At 38.9% G+C, this 23,333-nt stretch overlaps 1 protein-coding gene across 7 annotated transcripts in view; it reads right to left on the bottom strand.

Moving 5' to 3' along the window:
* Positions 1-23,333, bottom strand: part of DYNC1I1 (dynein cytoplasmic 1 intermediate chain 1) — a 340,222-nt gene that overhangs the window by 280,534 nt on the left and 36,355 nt on the right. For 4 of the 7 annotated variants that reach the window (XM_059074839.2, XM_059074842.2, XM_067042544.1 and 1 more), the window contains exons 2-4: positions 18,620-18,736; positions 11,098-11,212; positions 8,282-8,372 (exon numbers count right to left, since the gene is read on the bottom strand). In XM_059074839.2, the coding sequence (XP_058930822.1) occupies positions 8,282-8,372; positions 11,098-11,212; positions 18,620-18,727 (314 nt within the window). In that variant the 5' untranslated portion in view covers positions 18,728-18,736. Of the gene's footprint in view, positions 1-8,281; positions 8,424-11,097; positions 11,213-18,619; positions 18,737-23,333 lie in introns of all 7 variants that reach the window. The other 3 variants (XM_067042542.1, XM_059074836.2, XM_059074840.2) reach the window with 1 other exon arrangement.

Genomic DNA, 23,333 nt, shown 5'->3' with positions numbered 1-23,333 from the left:
AAACACACTGTTAGTCCTACCCTGCCTTTTTGCCCTGATCCCAGTAATTGGATTTCTGCCTTGTTTCTGTGAGAAATCCTCGCCTTGTACCTCAGTCCTCTAACCACGGCCAATGGTTCCCCTTGAGTAAAGTCCACCATCTGGCAACTAGCCCAGCAACCCTGAACTACCTTGCTATTACCTGGGTCCTCATCTCTCCACTCATCCTGCACCCATCCTATTCAGTTTTTTGCAAGCTGTGCAAGTGTGCACACGCGGGCACACAAACACACACATCAATAAACATTTACCAAGTACCTAATATGTGTCAAGACTCTAGGTAGGGTAGTAATGAATCAAAAGCACTTGCCCCACAAGAATATACAAGTTAATTATAGATGATCTGGGAATAATGCTTTATGACATTATTGCTCATCTCTATGAGTACAAATATTTAAGAGCTGTAACTACATAGAAACATCTCCTTAGATGGCTTCAAATTAAATATGTCAATTTAATGGAAGTGGGATCTTTAGAAGAATTCCTCCATCTTTGTACTCCTTGCAGGACTAGCATTTACTGTGTGTCATACAATAAATCCTCAACTATTTATTGAATGAATGTGATGAATGAATGAACAAATGAATGGTCTTTACTTGCCTTTTCTGCAGATGGGTGTGAATTGTGAGGGCAAGCTGATTCCCAAAGAAATAGTTTTTACTTTCTTTATTAAAAAATGAGAGAATAGGGGCTTCCCTGGTGGCGCAGTGGTTGAGAATCCGCCTGCGGATGCAGGGGACACGGGTTCGTGCCCCGGTCCGGGAAGATCCCACGTGCCGCGGAGCGGCTGGGCCCGTGAGCCGTGGCCGCTGGGCCTGTGCGTCCGGAGCCTGTGCTCCGCAATGGGAGAGGCCACAGCAGTGAGAGGCCCGTGTACCACCAAAAAATAAATAAATAAATAAAATAAATAAAAAAATAAAAAATGAGAGAATAAATCAGGGTATGTCTGCCTAACTCCTTTCATCTCTACCAAGCCACTCACACAGAACTCAGTCTTGCATGGCATGATGTTACCACATGGTGCCAGGAGAATTTTCAGGCTCACTTCCACACTGAAGAAGGACAGCCTATCTTGAAAATGCTGACCTCAATGCATGAATGGATAAAGAAGCTGTGGTATGCACACATATATACAATGAAATATTCTTCAACCATAAAAAAAGAGGAAATCCTACTGTTTGTGACAACATGGATGGACCTTGAAGACATTATGGTAATTGAAATAAGTCAGACAGAAAAAGACAAAACTGTATAATCTCAATGATATGTGGAATCCAAAAAAACCAAACACCAAACAAACTCATAGAAAAAGAGATCACACTTGTGGTTACTAGAGGCAAAGCGTGGGGGAGCGGGAATTAGATGAAGGGCGTCAAAAGGTACAAACTTCCAGTTATAAGATAAGTAAGTACTAGGGCTATAACATACAACGTGCTGATTAAAGCTAACACTGCTATATGATATACAGGAAAGTTGTTAAGATAGTAAATCCTAAGAGTTCTCATTGCAAGGTGAAAATGTTTTTTCTTTTTTTCTTTCTTTTCTTTTTATTGTATCCATATGAGAAGAAGGGTGTTCGCTGAACCTATCGTGCTAATCATTACACAATACATGTAGATCAAACCATCATGCTGTGCACCTTAAACAGTGACGTATGTCAATCATTTTTCCATGAAACTGAAAAGAATGCTAACCATAATGCTAGTCTGTGCTGAGAATGAAAAGAAGTCCAGCTACCTTCTCTACCAATTGAACTTAGCAACTTTTGTTAGTCCCTCAAGCAACCATCTTGAAGCGCAAATTTCCATCTTCTTTTCTCTTTAAGGTGGAGAGACCTCTCGAGGGCAGACTACCGAGCTCCCCTGAGTCCCACAGTTTTTCTGGACTCTTGTTCACATGTCTTCTCTTTCAAACAAATCACTAGTCACTAATCAGATAAAGAAAACAGTTTGGGCCGATGTGAGCATCATGCCAAACAGAAAATCTCCAGTCAATGTCATCCCCAAATTCTTTTTCTAAGTGCCATTTCCAAAAGTAATACAGTGAATAATAAGGACACTTAAAAATCCATCACATCACTCAATCTGGCAGAATCATTAACGTGATGTCAATTAATTAAGAATGACATTTAAATAATGAGTCGATGTTTTACTTCCCAGCCTCAATGATTTCCTTACTTTGGTCTGGCAATGACAATGATAAAGATTTTTTCCAGTGTCAGGAGTAAAATTGGAACAGTACAATACACACTTATTATACCAGGCTCTTTTTTAAAAGCCTCTTTCTTCATTTACTGTGTGAGAATCTTCCCTCTGTTGGCTAAAGCCCTAACATGAAGCTCTGATACGGGTCACACTAAGCCATATAGGGAGTCCATCTGAGCTGGATTCAAAAAGAAATGCAAGACTTCCCATCACAGAGCAAGGATGTGTTTTCCCCAAATCTTATACAGAGGACCTGCTGTCAACCAAGCAGTCTCTCTAGAAGAAATCTCAGCAACCCCTTGCTAAAAGTAGATGTTTACCCTATAACTATAACCATATGGGTATATACAGTACTCTCTGCCTGAGAGAGAGTGACAGGATATCAACAATTTTTAACTAATCAGTCTATGTGCTACATAAAGAGAAAAGCCTATAGTGTACACTTTAATTTCCAAAGAGACTGACTTTTAATCAGCCTCGACTCAGTGATTTCAGTCTCCCTGAAGTCCAACTAGCTGGTAGCATCCTGTCAACTTCTCTTTACACAATGATCATTTAAGGAATTTTGGATGCACAAAATCTTAACAGTCTTATTAAATTTCCCCCAAGGTTTTGCATTATTGAATTATACTTTTTTACCTTTACTAAAACCTCCTTACAGTCTTCCCTTTAGCTTCTGATTCATCAGGGCACCTTAAAAGATGGTGATGTTTTCACCAAAAAGAGTTAAAAATCCTTTGAGGTTCAGGTAGTGCCAGAGAATCCTATGGAGTCCAATTGTGGATGAAGTTAAAAGTCCTGAGGATTTTCTGTCGGACATTAAAGCTCACGTGGTCCCTGAGCACATTTTCCTCTCCTCAAATTACAAGAGAAAAGTGGTGACCAGGTGCAACCAGCACAAGTTGACCATGAATAAATTATTCTAATTTCCTTATTTGTGAGTTCAGAGTTCACTAGGCAGTAAGTAGATCAGAGAAAGGCAGAGTTTATCAAATATCTGAATTTTACCCAAAGTATTTTGTCAACATGATACTTAATATTAACTATATGGAGACCTAATGTTCAAACTGAACAGGAGAGGATCTGCAGACATCTGTCCCAGTTCTGATCTGGAGTACACATGAAGCTGGAAGCCTGAAAGACCTCTAATCCACTCTGTACCTTTGTTCTCCTGTTAAGTGTTTCAGAAGACATTTCTTCTGTTGCTGCATCTAAGGTCCCCTTGGGAGGGGCTTCACCTCTCTAGAGAAAATCTATGGATATAAGCATTTTGGTTAATAGGTGCTGATAGCTGGGAAGACAGGCATCATTTTTAAATATAGTGGGATTATGCTGGGAACAACTGGGGAAATTTGAAGATGGCACAGATACTAGATAGGATGAAAATGTACTGAAATGGAAAAATAGAGATACTTGAATAGAAAAGCAAGTTCAACAGTTTGTACAGTATGATATCATTTATCATATATATGATGACATATATATTGTCTGAAAGAATATACACTAAGGTATTAAGAGTGCTAATGCATATTCTCTGTAGGAATATGATTTTTTTCTATTTTTGCTTGTCTATATTTTCTAATTGTATAAAATGAACTGATATTGTTTCTATAATAAGAGATTATTAAAAATAAAATGCGGTGGTACTTCAGTGTCCTTGATTGATTGGAAAGTAGAACTTAGTGATGGTGTTAAGGCTTAGAGGGTCCAAAAGGAAGCTAGAAATCAACTGTATTACTATCCGTCCACCCCATGCCACTTGTCACAAAAGACAAGCATGAATAATCTCCCCTATGACTATTTTTTTAAGGATGTTATGGGATGGGTGTTATTGTATCAAGAGATTGAACAATATGTTATCACATTGAGACATATTTTATCTTTGAAATCCTTTTGAAAGTCTTCCTCTTGAATCAGGTTGGGGACAGTGTGTAACCTATGCTCTGGTATACACTAAACTTTATGCTGTCAGTACTCTCCTAGTTTCCACAGGCCAGTGCAGCCTCTAATTTAGTTTTGTCACTGAGATGCCGAAGGAATCTCAGCCAAACATGAGAAGAGCCCTAGTGCCAAGTCCCTTGTGAGCCATCCATGTGAATAAGAATAAATGTGGGCTGAATGATTATCACTTAGATTCATTTCTGGTTGAATATCTGAAGGTTAGGGATTAAGGGCTGGGCTAAATCATCGTATGAAAAAAATAACAGTAATAGTTAAAACTCACATATACTTAATATATGCCAGACTCCTTTCCAAGTGCTTAACAGATGTTAATTTGTTTAATCACAGTAACCTTACGGAGTAGGTTGTGTATCACTTATACCGATTGTCGTTAGAGCTGATGTAGGGTTGAGGTATAGATTGTGGAAACTTGAATCAACCTGCCCAGGTTCAAATCTAGCACTGTAGCTATGTCCTGTGTGAGCTTGAGAAAATTACTTATTCTCTGTGTCTCAGTGCCCTGATCTGTAAAAAGCAGGAGGATACGTGATTCATTCAACAAACATTTAATGAATACCTACTATATGGATACAACCGCAAATATCACTTACTCCCTGCTCTCAAGGACCTGTCATTCCCTGAGGAAGAGAGACCTGTATTCAACTAACCATAAGTCATTCTTGTTTGAGAGCTATAAAGTGCTACTGCTTCACTCTCATGTATAAAGGATGTAAGCTGTTGGTTTGAAATTAATATTCTTTATCATATTGAGAAAAACATTTCTATTCCTAGTTTACTAAGTTTTAAAATATGGGACTAGATGTTTAAGTTTTGCAAGTACCCTTTCAGAATACACTGCAATATTTACTTTTCCCTCTTTGATCTTTTCATAGGCTGAATTATGGTAACATATTTTCCTATACTAAAATATCCTTGAATTATTTAATCAATCCCAATTTTTGAGTCAATATCCCAAGCATAACATTGTATCCTTTTAATATTGTGTTGGATTCCAGTTGCAAATAGTATGTTTAGGATTTTTTTCATCTACATTTATTTGTAAAACTAGTCTTTTAAATTTTTTATTAATAAATTGATTTGTTTGAAACCCAAGAGCTTGTTCTTTTGTCCAGTATATTTAAATGAGCAATGATTAATTGGTTCTACAAAAACTAATTAAGAGAAAGAGAAAAGTACCACAAATGTAAGTTGTAAATGAGAAGCAGGCCATAACAACAGAAGCAGAAATTGGAACACAAATAATGACATTATAAGTTTAAAAATTAAATCACACTAGTATAATTGAAAAAATATTGAATATATCTACTCTATTCACTCATTTAGAAAATTTACTTAACTGCTCTTAAAAAATCAATAAAATAAAATTTTGTTATACCTGATTTTTTAAAGCACTAGTTTAACCTTTTCTTTATAATAGGGTACATTAAGTATGCCCATTTCCAAATTAACCACTTACAGGGCTTATATAAGAAACATTTCCCAATTTTGACTCTGTAAAGAAAATTGTAGTTTTGGTTTGAAATGTTGGAAAATGAATGACAGAATTCATGTGCCCCTTTAGGTAGGACCAGATATGTTGATTTGACTCCTAAGTTATCTTCTAAAAGATTTTCCATTTTTCAAAAGGTCCAAATTCTACACAAATATGCAAATTTATGACTACAGAGTTACATTCTTAGGAATTACCAAGTTTTTTCTCAGCCTCATGTTTTATGAAGTGTTAGAGTTAATAGTAACTCTTTTCGAAAGATGCTTCTTCTACAGAAAAAGACATTCCAAGTGGAATTTTAAAAACTGAAATATACCATTCTTCTGAAATTCAACTCTCATATATATTTCATGGAAGCAAAAACATAAATTTGAGCAGAATGTTCCTAAGTTCAAAACAAGGGCAAGATTTACTAAGCTATTCCTAATGCCATCTCCGCAAGCCAATTTTATGCTTAGTTTTTCTGAAAATCATCATTTCCTCAAAGCCAGTTTCCTTGCATTTCTATGAAACCTGCACTTAGCAAGGGAGATACTCATTGACTTCTACTTGTCTACTCTTGCCAGAATGTTCCTATAAAGAATTGAAGCTAGTTGGAGTTTGTGGAGTTTGTGTGGGGTAGGAGTAGACAGCGCCTCTTCCAAAGTGATTAAGTTAAAAAATCATGTAAGAAGGGGAAAGAAAGGAAGTGATGTTCTCGTCGAAGGAGTAACTGCTGCTGTCCCCAGAGTGCTAACAGCATAGGTCAGCTTTCTCTAGAAGTTTCAAAAGGGCTCACCAACTATGAAGTCAGTAATAGTATTTAATGCTGCCAACTGTAGCCCTTGACACTAAGCATCACTGACACAACACCATCGTCGTACAGAAACAGGCAAATATATTAACTTAATGACAGGCCAACGACCCCTTAAGGAATGTGATTATATTGTGCCTGCTCTTGTATAAATGTTAGATTGTACATGCTGTGTTATTATTACTTTTTTTCCCCCTCAAACCTTTTGAAGTGTTCAAAGCAAAAGATGAGAGGAGACGTGTGCTACCCCAAATCACAAAGGCGATTGACTAACATAAACCAGCCTGGTGCCCACAAAAGCCTCTACTTTCACTTTTCTCAAATTGAAAGCAGTGTCCACTGGTTTCAAAAAGCCCTATCAAAACAAAACACTCAAGTCTGAAACACACCAACAGGCAGATACTGGTGAGATCAATTCAGTCTTATACGTTGGTTTCAGAAAGCAAAAAACAGGCCTACAGCACAGGCTAATACTATTCTCATTTCCAGTTTTCTCTACCAAAATTGCCTACGCTTTTCTGGAAACAATGGACTTTCAGAACATAATACTTGTGATAATGTGTTAACAGAGAAAAATGCAAAATTGTATACCTCTCCTCCAGGAACATATATGGCAGCAAGAAATGTACACAGGTAGACAAGTATTGAACGGTACATTGACAAAGCAAAGGCTGATTTCTCAGAATGGTGGTGTTGTGGACGATTGTTTCTTTTATTTGAAATTTTATTAAAATATTTCATGATTTTAAAAAAATTAAGAGTCACAAGAGGGAGGTCACAAATTGTCAACAAGATCTAGCCCACGACTACTTTTAACAAAGTCATTAACAGTTAACATTTAGGAGACTGTTGCACAAATACTTGAATTTTTAGCTTCTCATGAAAAATTGAAAGATGTGGAAAAACTGGGTCCATGTTCCCACCTGACCTCAACCAGCCTGAGCTGTGAGGAGACATCTGACCTTTGTAAAGGGAGTGCTTGCTAACCAGCTGTCACGGGCCCCCACTCCCCACTCATCTCTATCACCTGCCTATAGGCACTCTCATGTGGGAATCCTGCTGAAGGCACCTGGATTAAGAAAGTTTCCATGACTCCATGCATATTAATGAGCCTTCTCCTTTCTCTCGTTACATCTTTACATTTTGGATGTCCCCTCAGTGGTCAAATTAGAGAATGTCTATATCCGCTTTGAGAAGCTAATTACATAATCTTGGAATATACCTAGTGTAATAAAAATTTGGCAATTGACAAAAACAGAGTAGTCAATTCTGATGATTATAATAATTAGTAATGATAATAAAAAGACTTTGGGGACCCAGTTCTCAAATTAATCAACTCTATTAAGCAAATAAACAAGACTTTTGAAAAATTAAATTTAGGGTTAGAACATCTCAGCGTTCTAGTCGCAAAGATTCTCATGGAAACCAAAACCAAAGTGGAATAAGAAGAAGCTGTATATATATTCCATTTGTCTTTGGACCTTCCCTGCTTTCTTTGAGGCCTAAGCTAATGGATATGTTTGTGTTTGTCAAACAAGATACATGGTGCTAAATTAGCCCATTCACAGAAGGATAATATATAAGTTTATCATTTCTAGGGTTCAAATTCAATGCTATGCCACCAAAAATAGCAAGCCACCATAAATGTAAACATAAGATGACTGATACGTTGAAGATGCATGCACATTTAACAGTGTACAACAGAATGATGTGGTTTTCAGGCCTTTTTTTTGGCGGCGGGGGGCTTGTATTATTGACACCCCACCATGGCCTTTGTAAAGGGAAAATTCTTACCTTGTCAGTGGTCCCAGGTCGCCTGAGTCTTGGCTTCCAGCTTCACTGGGAGTGCTCACTGATTTCGAGGAGGGAGACATAGGGGTTGGGACTAAATAATGAAAATAACAGGTATCCCATGTTAAAAAATGCAGTGACTGCACTGGGGAAGAGCAGCGTCAGACAAATCAAAACAAATGGGCCCAAATTAAAGTGGTTGTATGGCCAGGAGAGATTGAGATGGGATAAGGAAAAAAAAAAAAAAAAAAAAGAAAGAAAGAAAAGAAAAGGAAGAAAGTCAAGTGAATTTTTCATATTTTGGAAATTAAAATTTGAAATGAATTTAGACAGAATTAACTTAGGGATTCTAAGGCCATGTCCACCTTAACAAAGTAAAATGGAGAATCAAAACAGTTATCCAGATAATTCAAGTCAAATCTCTCTCTAGCATGAACTATCCAGATAATTCTAATTCTCCACTTTATTTTGTTAGTATAGATGTGACCTATTAAAAAATAAAATGAGGTGTCTATAAAACTTTAAAAGGTTATAAAATAAGTGATTCTGAATAATTTTAAATGGTCACGGGGAGTCAGAGAACGCTGTTGTATGTCTGCATTTGGAGGGAAATCTATTGTCCATGGAGTATAAACTGCATTTGCTGTGAGAGAGTAAGTGACAGATAGAGAAAGGGTAAATGTTGAACCTGGTAATTTAAAAATCTCCTTCAAAACAAAGCAAAATGCCAGGCTGCTTTATTTTTACACTTAATTAACAGTTTCATCCCATTGTAATGTTTACTGTGCTTGTGAATTGTGTTCCGTTGCTTCTGGCAGCTCTAGAAAGCACTGCCATGTGCACATAAGTAAACTGCCATTCTGCAGACAGGAGAAGAAAGTTCAAAGATCAAGGTCAGTGCAAGCTGAAAGTCTGAGAGCAAGGATAATAAAAGAAAAAAACTAAAGGAAATGCAAATGTATTTTTTTTCTCTATCCTTCAGGTACAAGCCAAATGTCCTTCAGATAGAAGCTGCACCAAATAGCCAAGGTGGCTCCAGGCCAGATGAGAACGAGTTCTCAATATCACACATGCCAAAGAAGCCATATGGGCAGAAAGAAACTTCAATACGTAGTGTAGATTCCCATTTGGTTTCAATCATGTGCAATTTCCTTTTATTTATTTAATAAGGTAAAGGGTTTAACTATTTTGTCCAAATCCTATAACACAATGGCAGATCTGTCGAGTAACTAGGAATTTTCATGTGGTTCTACAATTAATTCACTGATTACCCTCTGCAATAAGTCAGAGGGTCAGTCGGAGAGATGGATGAAAATTGAAAATGGAGTCCACCCTTGCCAGGGCCCTTTGGCAGGGATGCAGGGATAGTTCAGAATTTGGTCATGGTTTAGGGATGTTTAAACTGTTTTGCTCTTAAGGTTTAACTGCTGGCTTTATGCAGGTTAGGGAAGAATAGATATTCTACTACTGTGTTTAACCAGTGTTCACATTGCAGCAGAACTTCAAAGGCTATTTTGAGGCAAAAATATAATTGCAAAGTGTCTAATATATATCCCTTGTCAACTAAGTAATAAAAAAATTTGTCAGCTCCTCAGAGAAGGTCCATCACTCAAATACCCCATAGTTTACCTCTTTCATACCACAAAGAAGCTAACAAAATAATCAACGTCTTATTTGGGTTTATTATATCATTGTTAGACATATGATTTTACCTACTAAAAACTGAGGTTGAGTATAAAATGCCTTTTCATGGTGTTTTAGTTTTGTGTGTATGTATTAAATTATATTCAGCAACAGTTAATAATTTGTATGTTTATGATATATTGCTCTTTTTCTTATTTACAGTGATATAAACACTTGCCATTTTGTTGTACGTGGGATAATTTTTATTGTTAAGTAATTATGGAAATACATGAACATTTATTTTAATATAAAAGCCAATGATGGAAATAAAAGAAGACAAACCATTGATAAAAGGAGACCTGTACTGTATTTATCTATATGTATTACTTTTAAAGTTTTTGCTTTACTATATTGGATATCATGTAGTTTTACAGACACCCTAGGATTACTCTAAAATGTATGGAAAGCAAATGGATAAAGAAAAAGAAAATAACTTATCACATGAGTGATATATAGTTAAGTGACAGAGTAAACACATTATGTACAAGTTACCTTCAACACAAATAAAACAAATAGTTCAATATCCAGACCCTGGATAAAATGAGGTCACGGATAATTAACTAGGAGTGAATGAGGTAGAGGAAGGGTGCTGCAGTAAAAATGCCGATGAGCAATGAAACCAAGATATACAACAGAGTCAAAGAAATTTAAACTTGTTAATTAGCTGCTAATCTGTCACCCTTCTAAGTTTTCCTTCAAATTTCCCATCGAGCCTTCTATTTTCATCATGGAATAACTATGTCTGTGGTGGTTATGAAATTCATAACCAGATTCACAGTATTTAGGTTGGCAGAGAGAGGCAGGGATTCAGCAATGAAAATGAAGAACAGTTTTTTTTTCTTAATTTCGAGATTTCTTGTATTTACCATGTGGCAACTCATTTAACAACACAGTGGAGAAGGCTGACCGCAGAATCAGCCAATAAGCAGTAAACTGCTAACAACTCTACAACCTGTGCTCCTATTTCCTTCCAGCCCCCTCAATTCCAAAAATAAATACATCTGACCCATAAGCCAAAGCATTTTTTTTACAAAATAAAAACAAAAATAGACGTAAAAGAATAGTAAATGCTGGACATGGTATATCCCACACAAGTCAAATCTGAGGAAATAGTAACACAAAGCACTTTTAAGTACCTAGAGGGGGCTCCGGCGATATCCCGATGCTTTGCAGCAAAGCCTCTGTCTCTCGGCGTTTGCGATCCAGGTCAGAGTCATCCTGAACTGGTTCTTTCTTCTGCTGCATATCAGCCTACAAAAAGTAGATGCCAGGAAGAAAAGTGAATAACAGAGCTAAAGGTATGCTTTTCCTGGCTGAAACTGAAAATGGTAAATGCATGGCAGCAAACACCAGGCAAAAGCCCTGAATAGATATAATCATGTGTATAAAGGATGAAAAAACATTGTAACTGCTCCATTTAATAATCACTAACCCAGTACTATCTCCTTTGGTTGAAGGCTTTTCCCTGTCTCTATCACAGGGTATGAGAGTTTTTCTCACTCAGTTTCAGAAGAAAGCATCATGGCAAAATATTTCTAACTGGGATGTGATTTTTAAAAAAATTCTGTCTGGTTTTTTAAACCCCCTTGTCCCTTCTGGGAAGCCATGTGATCAGTTCTTGATGAGTGTGTTTGTAATATTCATGGCTCATGTTTGGCGTTATGCAAACAAGGAATTATTGGGATCCGGCTAAAAAGTAAAATTAGTTATGAAAATCTGTAACTGTACAATACACTATTGTATCAGTAATCTAAGTTTACCATGGTTTAAATAAACCAGGCTAAAATGTTTATTAAAGCATGTGAACAATACTGATGTAAGTATTGTTGCTTAATTCTGATTTTCATAGGCTTCCATTATATATATTAACTCAAAGGAGAAAATTATTGTGTAAAAAAATACAAAACAAAAAATCATTTAGGACAGAGACATTCTTTCCCCAAGTTCTTTCTTAAAAACACATCTTCTCTGAGCCTCTTATAGTCAGATCCAGTTTGTCTTTTTATAGGATAGCAACAAGTCAAAATACAGGTTAAACAAGGTTAGTGGTGGAATTCTGGGGGGAATTCTCAGGTCTCTTTTCTTTTTCATAACACAATTACTACTTAAGACAAGACAAGGCATTTGCCCCACATCTGAAACACGATAACATCCTGTTTGATGTGCAGCTACCTCACGACAAGGCTTTGTGAGTTTACAGGCGTGAAGTTGTCTTAGAGCTTGTCAAAAGCCAATTATCCAGTTATCAGACACACCTTTCTCCCCAGGGGCAAGCTGGGCTCCCTAACAGACACATTACCTCTTTCAAGACTGCAAAGTACATTTCAAAGCAGTGAAGCATAATTTCTGTTGTGGCATCTAAAGCAGAAAGAGTTCATGCAACCTTGACTTACTCCCAGATGGTAACCTACACCCCAATTATAAGTAAAATGCATCTTTGCACATAGTGCTAGGCTCAATCAAGGCTTCTGTTATTATTCACCTCAGGCTTAAGATGCAGTCATATGTTTGAAGTCTACCTGTCATCAGAGGGAAAACTGCCATTATGGGGATGGATAAGGGCTAATGAGGATACTAGAAGATTCAGGCACTCTCATGTAACCCAAAATTCTGAAGCGGCAGTTTAATCTTGGAAGATATCAAAGTTCACGTTCTTTCCCAATTTTAACATTTAAACTAGCAAGTTCCAAAGTTTATGCATACAACAGAGGCAAAGAAAGAAAAAGGACCTTGCGGAGTGAGGATCTATATCAGTATTCACATACCATAAAGTTTAAAAAAGGACTGAAGGAAAAGGGGGAAATGAAAGAAAAGGGAATTACCACTGCCACTGCTAAAATACAAATAAAAAACGAAGATAAGCAAAATTCATCTCAGGAAGCCAATACAGGATAGCATGGTTTTGCAGTGAAGAGTTAAGCCATAACTGGACTGTCAGCTTCACTGAGAGCAGATAAAGTATTTATTTTGTTCACCGCTATATCCACACATCCAGATCAAGGCTTGACACAGTTGATGCACAATTACCAATCAAAAATGTGTTGAATGAATGAATATTCTGCCTTTGGTAATTGCTATTCTATAGCTATAGAGTCTAAGAATTACACACACCATTCAGAGCAGTTTCCACCAGCTATATCCCATTCAGTAAGCCCCTTTACAACACCACTGTGAGAAGGAGTCATCTAAGTTTCCAGCTAGTGCTCATAACAAAGCCACTTTTCCTCATCCTTTCAACAAAAACTTATTTAAGGACAACGGAGTGCCGGTGGTAATGAAGGTGAGAGATTCTAATGGAGCTTATATACAGTGAACAGAAAAAGATCCACCTAATCTTCCTTTTGAATAAACTTAGGGCATAATATCTATAACCTTCTGTCATATATGTCCTATGCAGAAAGGCACAGAATCTGTCTTTTTAAAATTTATTCTAACTTTAATCATTTTTTAAAATAAATTTATCTATTTTTTTATATTTATTTTTGGCTGCGATGGGTCTTCGTTGCTGCACGCAGGCTTTCTCTAGTTGCGGCGAGAGGTGGCTACTCTTCATTGCGGTGCATGGGCTTCTCATTGCAGTGACTTCTCTTGTTGCGGAGCACGGGCTCTAGGCGTGTGGGCTTCAGTAGTTGTGGCACGTGGGCTTCAGCAGTTGTGGCTCACGGGCTCTACAGCGCAGGCTCAGTAGTTGTGGTGCACAGGCTTAGCTGCTCTGCGGCATGTGGGATCTTCTCGGACCAGGGATCGAACCTGTGTCCCCTGCACTGGCAGGTAGATTCTAACAACTGCACCACCAGGGAAGTCCTAACTTTTTTTTTTTTTTGCGGTACGCAGGCCTCTCACTGTTGTGGCCTCTCCCTTTGCGGAGCGCAGGCTCAGCGGCCATGGCTCACAGGCCCAGCCGCTCTGCGGCATGTGGGATCTTCCCGGACCGCGGCACGAACCCACATCCCCTGCATCGGCAGGCGGACTCTCAACCACTACGCCACCAGGGAAGCCCGAGGGAAGTCCTAACTTTAATCATTAAGCATTCAAAATACATATTAGAACATAAACCATGTGTCAACATGCATGGCCAGACACTGTGCAAAAATAGCACACCCGAACTCCATCTCCAATGTGTCACTCCCACGATACAAGGTGTCTCTACAACTCATTCTCTGCCTTCTGCCTTTTTTAATTCTTAAGGAAACAGACAATATAATGACGAATATTAGTAAGGATAAATGTCCATCTAGATGTAACAGGAGCTTAGGAAAGCTATCAACACTCAAAGTTGAACAGGAAAAATGCAAAGTTAGGTAACTGGGACTTACTGGAAATAAAAGTAGTTCCTAACTGTTACCAACTAGCACCTTAAACTAAACAATGTGTTACTTCATCCAAGGCAGTTATACCAAGCCCTAATCATGAAACCTCTGGTTTTTTCCAAGTAAATACTACAGAGTCCTAATACATTTTAATGACTCAACAAGAAGTTTTTGCATACTAGTAATTTAAAATATGCTCGGTGTCTCTCCCAGCAAATGGTATTTCTGTTTGTGAAGAGTCATCACAGCTGAGACCCAGAGAGAGCATGTGAAGAAGGAAAATTTGTCAGCTGAGAATTGTCAGTCATTTTTCCAAAGACAGCTGCATAGCTGTTAGACGAACAAGTGAGGAAGGTCAGGAAGCCTCTGTCCATCTTACCTTGCAGCAATTTGGCAGAAGGCCAAGGACAGGACGAAATTTCAGGGTGGCCTCATTAAGCACACCTCATTGCTTTAAAGCCAATTTTTCATGACATTGGCTCTGTGTCTTAAATGGTGACCACAATATTTATTTTTAAATCAGATTTCATCCATAATACCACAACCAAGAAAGCAGTTGACATCCAAAGACGCAGAGAGTGTAATTTTATACATGTACACAGTTTTCTGGATTCTGTAGAGACAACCAACCTGGGTGGTCCCAATTCACACTAGTTTTCAGTCATGGCAAAAAAACTGTCACTCAGATTAGCATTAAAGAGCATTTCGTTTCCTTTTTATTCTAAACTTGTTTTATTTAAAATATAAGCCTAAATAAAGTTTGAAAATATCAAACTTATAAGCTTAAGGCTATTTCTAACTCTCTACAAACAACACAAAAACTAGAAAATCTTAAACTTAGGAGTCAATGATCGTGGCCAGTTAACTAGAGCATTCCACAGACTCGGGATCTGAAGCTTCCAAGGAAATTTGCAGAAAAAAATTCCGGTCCTTGGAAAGACCGTCTGTGACCAGCATCTCAGACCTGCCCTAACTAGTTTAGGTGCTCATTCATCCATTCACTCGTTAATTCTATACCCCTTTATTGAAGGCCTACTACGTGTCAGGATCTGTGCTGGATATTGACTCAGTGATGAAAAAATACAACCCTGTCCCCAAAACCTTGTGCTCTATTAGGAGAAAAAGACAAATGAACAAGCAAATGGTGCTAAATAATTTGATAAGGTCAAGGATAGGGCACAGGACTAACTCAGTCATGTGTTAGAGAAAGGTATTAGAGAAGGCTTTCCAGAGGAAGAGACATCTGAGATGAGAACTGAAAGACGTGGTTAACAGAACAGCAAAAGCCAAGGGAAGAGACTGTTCATAAACTTCCTGTCAACAGAGAGCACGGCCCACAAGGTGTAATGTAAGAAGCTGAGTCTGCCTGTAATGTGGATTTAGGGAAAAAGGAGATGGAATGGAAAGGCGGAGAGCTATTGTGCCTGTCTAGGACCCATGATCAGTTTAAGCTGGAGAAGGGGTGGTGAAAGAATGACCCCAGGTTTCTAATTTGGACAACCAGCTTGGCTGGAAGAGGGGGTTCTTCCTGAGACTGGAGATAAAGGGGGACCACTTCTGAGGCTTAGACCCCAGGGGCATCAGAGCATTTGAAAAAGAAGGATCAGAAGAGATTATTTCCAGGTTTGTTTCAGCTACAAAATGCCATCATCCCAGGAAACTGGGGGCCTTGAGTTATAAGACCCTTCTAATAATGGGGCATTTCTGAATAATGGCCTCCCTAGCATTGATCCTGACGAATGTATGCAGCCGTTCTACGGACCCCATTTAGGGCCCATCTCAGGAGCAGAGTCACAGCTGTTTCTTACCAACCAGATCCTCTGTGTCTTTCACTGCTCTACATCATCTCCTTGGATCATCACAGAACTCCATGAGGAAGGACCCACTCTTCTCTCCATTTTACAGAAGGGAAACCAGGTTCAGAGAGGTCCCAGACTCACTCAAGGCCATTCTGCGAAGGGCAGAGCCAGCTTTCCTAGTCACATTCAACTTGAAAGCCTCTGTATAACCACTGAGTTCTACTGCCTCTGCCTTACAACACTGGCTTCTCAGAACAAACCAAGTCATCACAGCCTGACCCAAGGAAAGATCTTCTGTGGGGGAAATGGGCTGTAGAGGGACAGGACTGAAAGCCAGGACACACCTTCAGGATGATGCAGTTCAGTGGATCCCAAAATCTGGTCCTATTTAGATATTTCAAATCAGAGACTCGGGAAGGGAGGCTGGGATTCTACATTTGCCATGGGACTCCAACGAGCATAGTCAGGCTTCAACCACCCTGTCAATTTAGAAATGAGGAAACTAAGACTATGTAAAACTTTAATTCCAGAACTAGGTAGAGGCCCAGGAAGGTCCAGAGTCCAGGTGTTCCACACCCTCCACCACCTGCCGTCTCCAGTCTGCCAGGGCTCTGTCTGTTGCATAACAAGCTAAATCCCCATCAAAGCCGCGTGGTATAGGAACAAAAAGGGTGGCCTGTTTCTACCAGTCTTGTTTGCCTGTAATTTCCCCCCAAAATGTGTAAAATGACGAGGATGAAGCAGACAGCATAATTTGGAACCAGATTTCCCATATCACTTCGTATTTGGTGGTAATTCTACGGAATTCAAGTTGGATATTAGAATGTCAGTTTAAAAGGAAACCGGTTATTAGTAAAGGATAACAGGTGCTTTAAAACTACAGTAAGTGTTGACATCTGAAGGAAAGAGAGCATAATAACTTAATGCTTTTTTTGGCTTTGCATGGAAATGAATAGCCATTCCTTGTCAATTCTCACCTCTACTTCACTCAAGACTGCATATGTAACAGCAAAGATCTGTGAAGGAAAAACATTACGCTCACTGTCAAGGACAAATAAACTATGACATCAATCAAAGTGTAATAGTACCAAGAGAAGCAAGATACCAGAAGGCTAGAGAACAACTGCAATTATGTTTTACTTTGTTGGAAAATAATTGTTAGAAACCTTTTTACCTTGTTCTCCCAGCCTTATGGTGTGAAATAGCACTTAGCTTGTAAGGCATCAAACCACATTCTTCTTTTCGCTTAAAGAAAAACTCTGAGTAGGGAAGCAGCTCTGGTTTGTATACATACAAGCATATCACTCTGTATGTAGTTTCCTTCTTAGAAAACTACTCAAAAGTATCTGTGGCATCTGGTTTTTGTACAAGATGTGGGCTATTTCTACACCACCACAACAAACTGGAGAATTAAAAATAAACTATTTGTTGGATTCTGATAGTAGAAAAAAACATGATATGGCAGCAAGGCATTGAATTGGGAATCAAGGGTCCTGGATTCGGGTCTAGCAGGTAGAAAAGCTACATTTCACCTCTGGGTTTCTGCTGCTTTGTTGGCATAAAGAAGGGCCTTAATGGAAGGGCTCTAAAATCTCTTCTAGATTTAACATCTCACATAGCAGGGTCTACTATACTATCCACCCCCTTACCAAAGAGGAAAAATGCAGCTTTCCCTTTACCAGACCTAGGATTCTTATTTACCCTGAAAAAAATATACATTTAAGAAATCATGGTAGTGGGATGAATTGGGAGACTGGGATTGACATATATACACTAATATATATAAAATAGATAACTAATAAGAACCTGCTGTATAGCACAGGGAACTCCACTTTGCTGTACAATAGAAACTAACACAACATTGTAAAACAACTATACTCCAATAAAAAAAAAAATTTTAATTTTTTTAAATAAAAATAAATAAATAAATTGATGGAAAATACTTTTAACTTCAAAAAAGAAAAGAAATCATGGTAATCCACTGGCATCATTGTCTGTTTCTCTCCTAAAATGTTCTGGCCAGAGAAGTGTGATTTTATACATGTACATAGTTTTCTGGATTCTGTAGAGACAACCAACCTGCAGCTTTTTTAAAACCTTCCCCTGACATTAACACTTATTAAGTAGTAACTATATCCTAGGTATTGCTAAGTGTTTTATAATATTAACTTTTTTAATCCTCATGATCAGACAAAACAAACACACTGCTATTCCCATGTTAAGCATAGAGAACTGAGACACAGAAAGGTTAAGGAATTTCTAACAATAGCGGTATCACAGACCACTTTCAGGGTTCTATTCAAGTCTGGGGTAAACCAGGGGTTTGGGACCTCTGGACCAAATGCTATCTACCATTTATGTGGTGCCTGGCCACTACATGGCAGATGTCAATGACTTTACTACTCTGAGTATGTAGACATCACTCATGTTATGCAGGTATTGTAAAAGCATTCTTTTACAGGGTCCTCTTTATCCATATGACCAGCCTCTTGGAATCAAGTGATTCTCCTTTCCCCCTACCCCCCAACACCCCAGCACCCAGTACTTACCTCTTTCTTTTTCCTCTCCTCTTCCTTCCGTTTCTTCTCTTCTCTTATCTGTGCTAAGCGCTGTTTTTTGCGCTCTAGCTCAGCTTTTAAGTCACTTTTGTCAGACATGTTGGTTTCCTTGGAGCAAAAGAGGAAAAAAAGTGAGTATACACAAACAACTTCTATTATCATCACAAAAATCATTCAAAAGGAAATCAAGCTTGAAAATAGAACTTTCTGGCAATAACAGATTGTATACCTTAGCCTCTGTTGATGAATCAAATAAGTTAGATCTGGTCTCCCTCTATATAAAATCTTCCCTTTCCATGTACACATAAATATTTGAAAAAATACAATGTTATAGTCTATTCTGGTCTGAAGAATAATAGCAACTTACTTCAGAATAAGTAACACATTTTCTGTACACGTAAACAAAAAGTTAATACAAGAATCAGAAAAGAACCATCACCATGACTTCCAATTTAGACGACAATGGACCAATTCATCCCCACACTGAGAAAAGAAAATAGGCTGTCATAAACTCTTAGACACATGCCCTGCTCAAATTTCTATGGGCTCAACAAACATTCCTCCACTGAGACTGGGCACATGGAGATTTCATTTTGCCTAATATTATATGCATCACGGAAGACAGCCACTGAAGACCTAGCATGTTAATCTTCTTTTCCTGTAAAACTCCTCGTGAACTGTCACAATTAATTTCATCTCCAGTACAAACCTATTTCTATAAAACTTTCATTTGCATACTGAATGCAATATTGCTTATCCTGGCACTTTCCCTTTTCAAAGTAAAAGATATTTGTGAACACATGAATGAGGAGACAACACTATGGCAAGTTCTTGGGACAATTTATCTGAACGATATTTTAGTTTGTTTGTTTGTTTTTTGCGGTACGCGGGCCTCTCACTGTCGTGGCCTCTCCCGCTGCGGAGCACAGGCTCCGGACGCGCAGGCTCAGCGGCCATGGCTCACCGGCCCAGCCGCTCCGCGGCATGTGGGATCTTCCCGGACCGGGTCATGAACCCGTGCCCCCTGCATCGGCAGGCGGATTCTCAACCACTGCGCCACCAGGGAAGCCCTGAACAAGATTTTTAATGTTAATGGTGATGATGATCCTAGTGGTGATGGTGCCAGAAATTTCAAATAAAATGAGTTTGGAGAAGATTCTCACCAATCACAATGATTATATTTGTCTCTTTTCTGCTCCCAACTGGAAACTAAAAAATGGAGACACTGAGACATGAAGAACTCCTCTCTGACCCAAATTCCTAAAATAAAGTAAAAAAAAAAAACAAAAACTAACCATAAATGTCACAAGTATTCATTTGCATATTACTTGTATGCACTTGTGATGAATATATAATGTGTCCCTGAGTAGATGACAAAATGAGGGAAGGCAAAAAAAAGCATACAAAGCAATGAAAAATCCTCAAACTTACTGTCACTGTCTTTACAAGGTAATCAAGAACCTGCAGTCACCCTAAGACACTTTCAGATGAATACACACAGTTGGGAAGTGTACTGTGTTCCTACTGTCCTACCATAAACATTCTTGCTCATAATGTGATGGCAAAGATTTGTGAAATAATAGCAATAATCATCATGATAATCAATCTCTGCTATTCATGATCATGCCCTTCATTTATCAACAAATATGTGTTGAATATTTAATCTGTGCTAGGCATTCTCCAAGGTATCAAGTACAAAGATGAGCAGAGCCAGATTCTTTCCTTCAAGGAGTACATAGCTCAACTTTGTGAGCATGTGGTGTGGCTGGAAATGCTCCTTGAGAGATCGGCTTACTGATTATTGAGTGCCAGATACTTTACATTTATTATCACATTTAATTACAACAATCCAAGGAGACCAATATTATTATGAATTTTCACAATGCAGATAAAGGAGACTCAGCAAGACCTAAGACTGCATAGTTCATACATGGAAGGACTTCAATTCAAGCATGTCCGTGCTCTGCACTACCACACTCCACTGATTGCCAATGTACAAGTACAGAGGGGATGCAGAACAGGAGAATAATCAAGATCGGGGGGGGTGGGCGAGGGTGAGCTTTAAGGAAGAAGTGGAATTTGAACTGGATATGGAAGGAGGTCAGGAACTTGCACAGGAAAGGGAGATAGAGACACACAAAGGCCTGCAGAAGAGAGAACCAGCAGGCTGCGTACAAGAGACACAGATGAATCCAAGTCAAGAAATACAAACTTTAGTTGGTAAGAATGGACCTGTGGAGGCAAGTGGCAAAGACGCGAAAATACAGAAAAGTGAGTTCCATTGGGTGTAAAGAGGGTTGGGAAATCAGCAGCTCTTTGAAAGAGAAAGTGACAAAACAATAACAGAATACAAATTTGCTTAAGCCTATTCTTGTCCCTGCCTGGGAAAGAGATAGGAGCAGAAACTAGAAATATGCAAGCTGCGGGGAGGCTGGTGCCAACATCTATCTGGGTCGATTGCACCTGCACCGGGATGGTAGGTGAACGTAGAGACAGAATGTGCTGGGAATGTGGACTGAAGAGAGCCCAGAAGGAAGCCGTGACTCTTGGTAGCCTTTAGATATGGAAGCAAATGAGAAACATTCAGTAACAATTCAACTTTGAGACTGTCAAGAGGATGTCAGTGAAATTGGGAAGAGAAGGCAAATAAGGAAGTGATGAAAAAACTTTCAGTGTGTCATAATTTAAGTGTCAACAGGACTTCTGAGCAGAAAGAATGCAGATACAACACTGCAGGTGGGACAAGAAGCTGGATGGGGACTGGCGCTGTGGAATGGAGTGTGAAGTCTCCTGCCAAGGCCTATTTAAACCTGAGTCACAAATTCATTGTCCTACAGGTGCCAAGTAGATAACTGAGGAAACAAAGCAGTGACTGAGGCCAGCCAGAGAGGAAACATCCTGCCTGTAGGAAGCAGCTCTATCCGGTTCCAATTTGATGGTTGACATGGAAGAACATGGAACCAAGCAATTAGATCTGATTTCTTCCCCCCAAGAGAAGCCATAGAACTGATAAAAGTAACATTTACCACTAAAACACTGTTAGCCAGTAATTTTCAACACCAAAAAACCTGACAGGAGAAAACTAGAACCTAATTCCAGAAAGCATCTGAGAAGTTACATATACTCTTCCCCAATGGGGGCCTATCTGATCTATGTTTTCGATATTATTCTGCTGTCAAAAACGAAATGTCTGATCAGAAAAATTACTGTTAGAGCAATAGTTGTGTCATCCTATGTTGAAAGCAGCCAGTGGAAACTTCTTAGAAAAACTTGAGAATTCTCTAAGAAGTTTCCCTCTCCTCCACATTCCCTAACTTTTATCTCCCTTTCCCAGTCCATCAAAAGTATCTGGCATGACTTCAGTTACATATTATGGTTGTTAAAGAGCAAACCATGTAATAGAACATCCTGTGTTTGTTGTGATTTTCTTGAGAAGGACTTCATTCAACAGTGGGAAGTAAGGTGTATTCTCAGTACATTTCTGCAAAGGGCAAAGGTCTTCTTAAAACTGATAAATCTGTCTGACAATGCTGGTCATTTAAGTTGGTGTTACCAGCCATAGAGCCAATATTTTAAAAATAAACAACAATAACACCAAGGGAACTTTAAAAAAATTATGTTACATAGTGACGTTTCAAATAACACTTCACTTTTTAAAGGCAGTAGAAGCACAACGTTAAAAGACAGCTATAGAGAGTACCTTCCACTTATTTTTGGATTTTTGGATCTATTCCAAACTAGACACTTTGCATCAACACCTGGGAGAATAAGAAATCTCAAGAGAACACCTTGTAAAGGGTTTGGAAAGTACACATTAGAGTAAATGAATGGGCCTTTACACACAGTGAAATGGCTTAAATAGTGGTACTAAATGCAGTGTCAGCACTGAACTCCATAGGCTTTCCCGGCGGGGGGACTTGCCAGTCTGACCCACTAAATCTCCCTGCACATTAAACAAAGCAAATCGAGGAACAAAGAATGGAGGACACGAGTTATAGAGCTTCCTGGGGCTAATGTAGGTCATTGCAAAGGCAATTTTGGTGTTCCCAGTTTAAGAAAATAAGAGTCAAAGCTACCTGCCGCTAATTATTGCTCACTTGCTGCACACACACAAAAAGCTGGTCTCTTTCATTTACAAATGGCAAGGGGTCAAGTAGATACATCAAACCCACCTCTAGGTGTATATCGCCTCCCTGTCTGAACTTCCACCTACTCTCCCACCCACCAGCCAATGAGAGCTCAACTCTACCCTGGCTTAGGAACACTCACAGCTGTCTTGCCCCAGCTCCATCCATGCCGGGGTCCGTTGATGCACTGTTTATGGTGCCTTCCCAGCTCTCCTCCTAGCAGAGTCCCGTGTTCTGAATTTGCTTTCCAGGGTGCCACTCCTTTTGTCCACATTCTCTCACAACCTACCTGCACCTGCCCAATTCATGCTCCTATTCCCTCCCACGTCTGCATCTCAGCTCTTGCTCTCCTGCAAGTTCTCCAGCTATCACTGAGTACAATCCAATGTCACCTCTTTTTTTCTCTTTCCTCATCCTCCAAATTACCCCTACCTGACAACAGAAATCTCAACAGCTACTCCATTTACTCTGGACTCCATACCCTAATTTCCAACTGTAACTTTTTTCAAATTTAAACTCCTTACTTCTGAGTTCCCAGTTTTCCCCTGGTTCACCTTATATCCCCCAGTTTCACTATG

The sequence above is a fragment of the Kogia breviceps genome, chromosome 9, assembly GCF_026419965.1.
Source record: "Kogia breviceps isolate mKogBre1 chromosome 9, mKogBre1 haplotype 1, whole genome shotgun sequence".
NCBI classification, from domain to species: domain Eukaryota; kingdom Metazoa; phylum Chordata; class Mammalia; order Artiodactyla; family Physeteridae; genus Kogia; species Kogia breviceps.
This window is presented reverse-complemented; position numbering and strand designations above follow the sequence as displayed.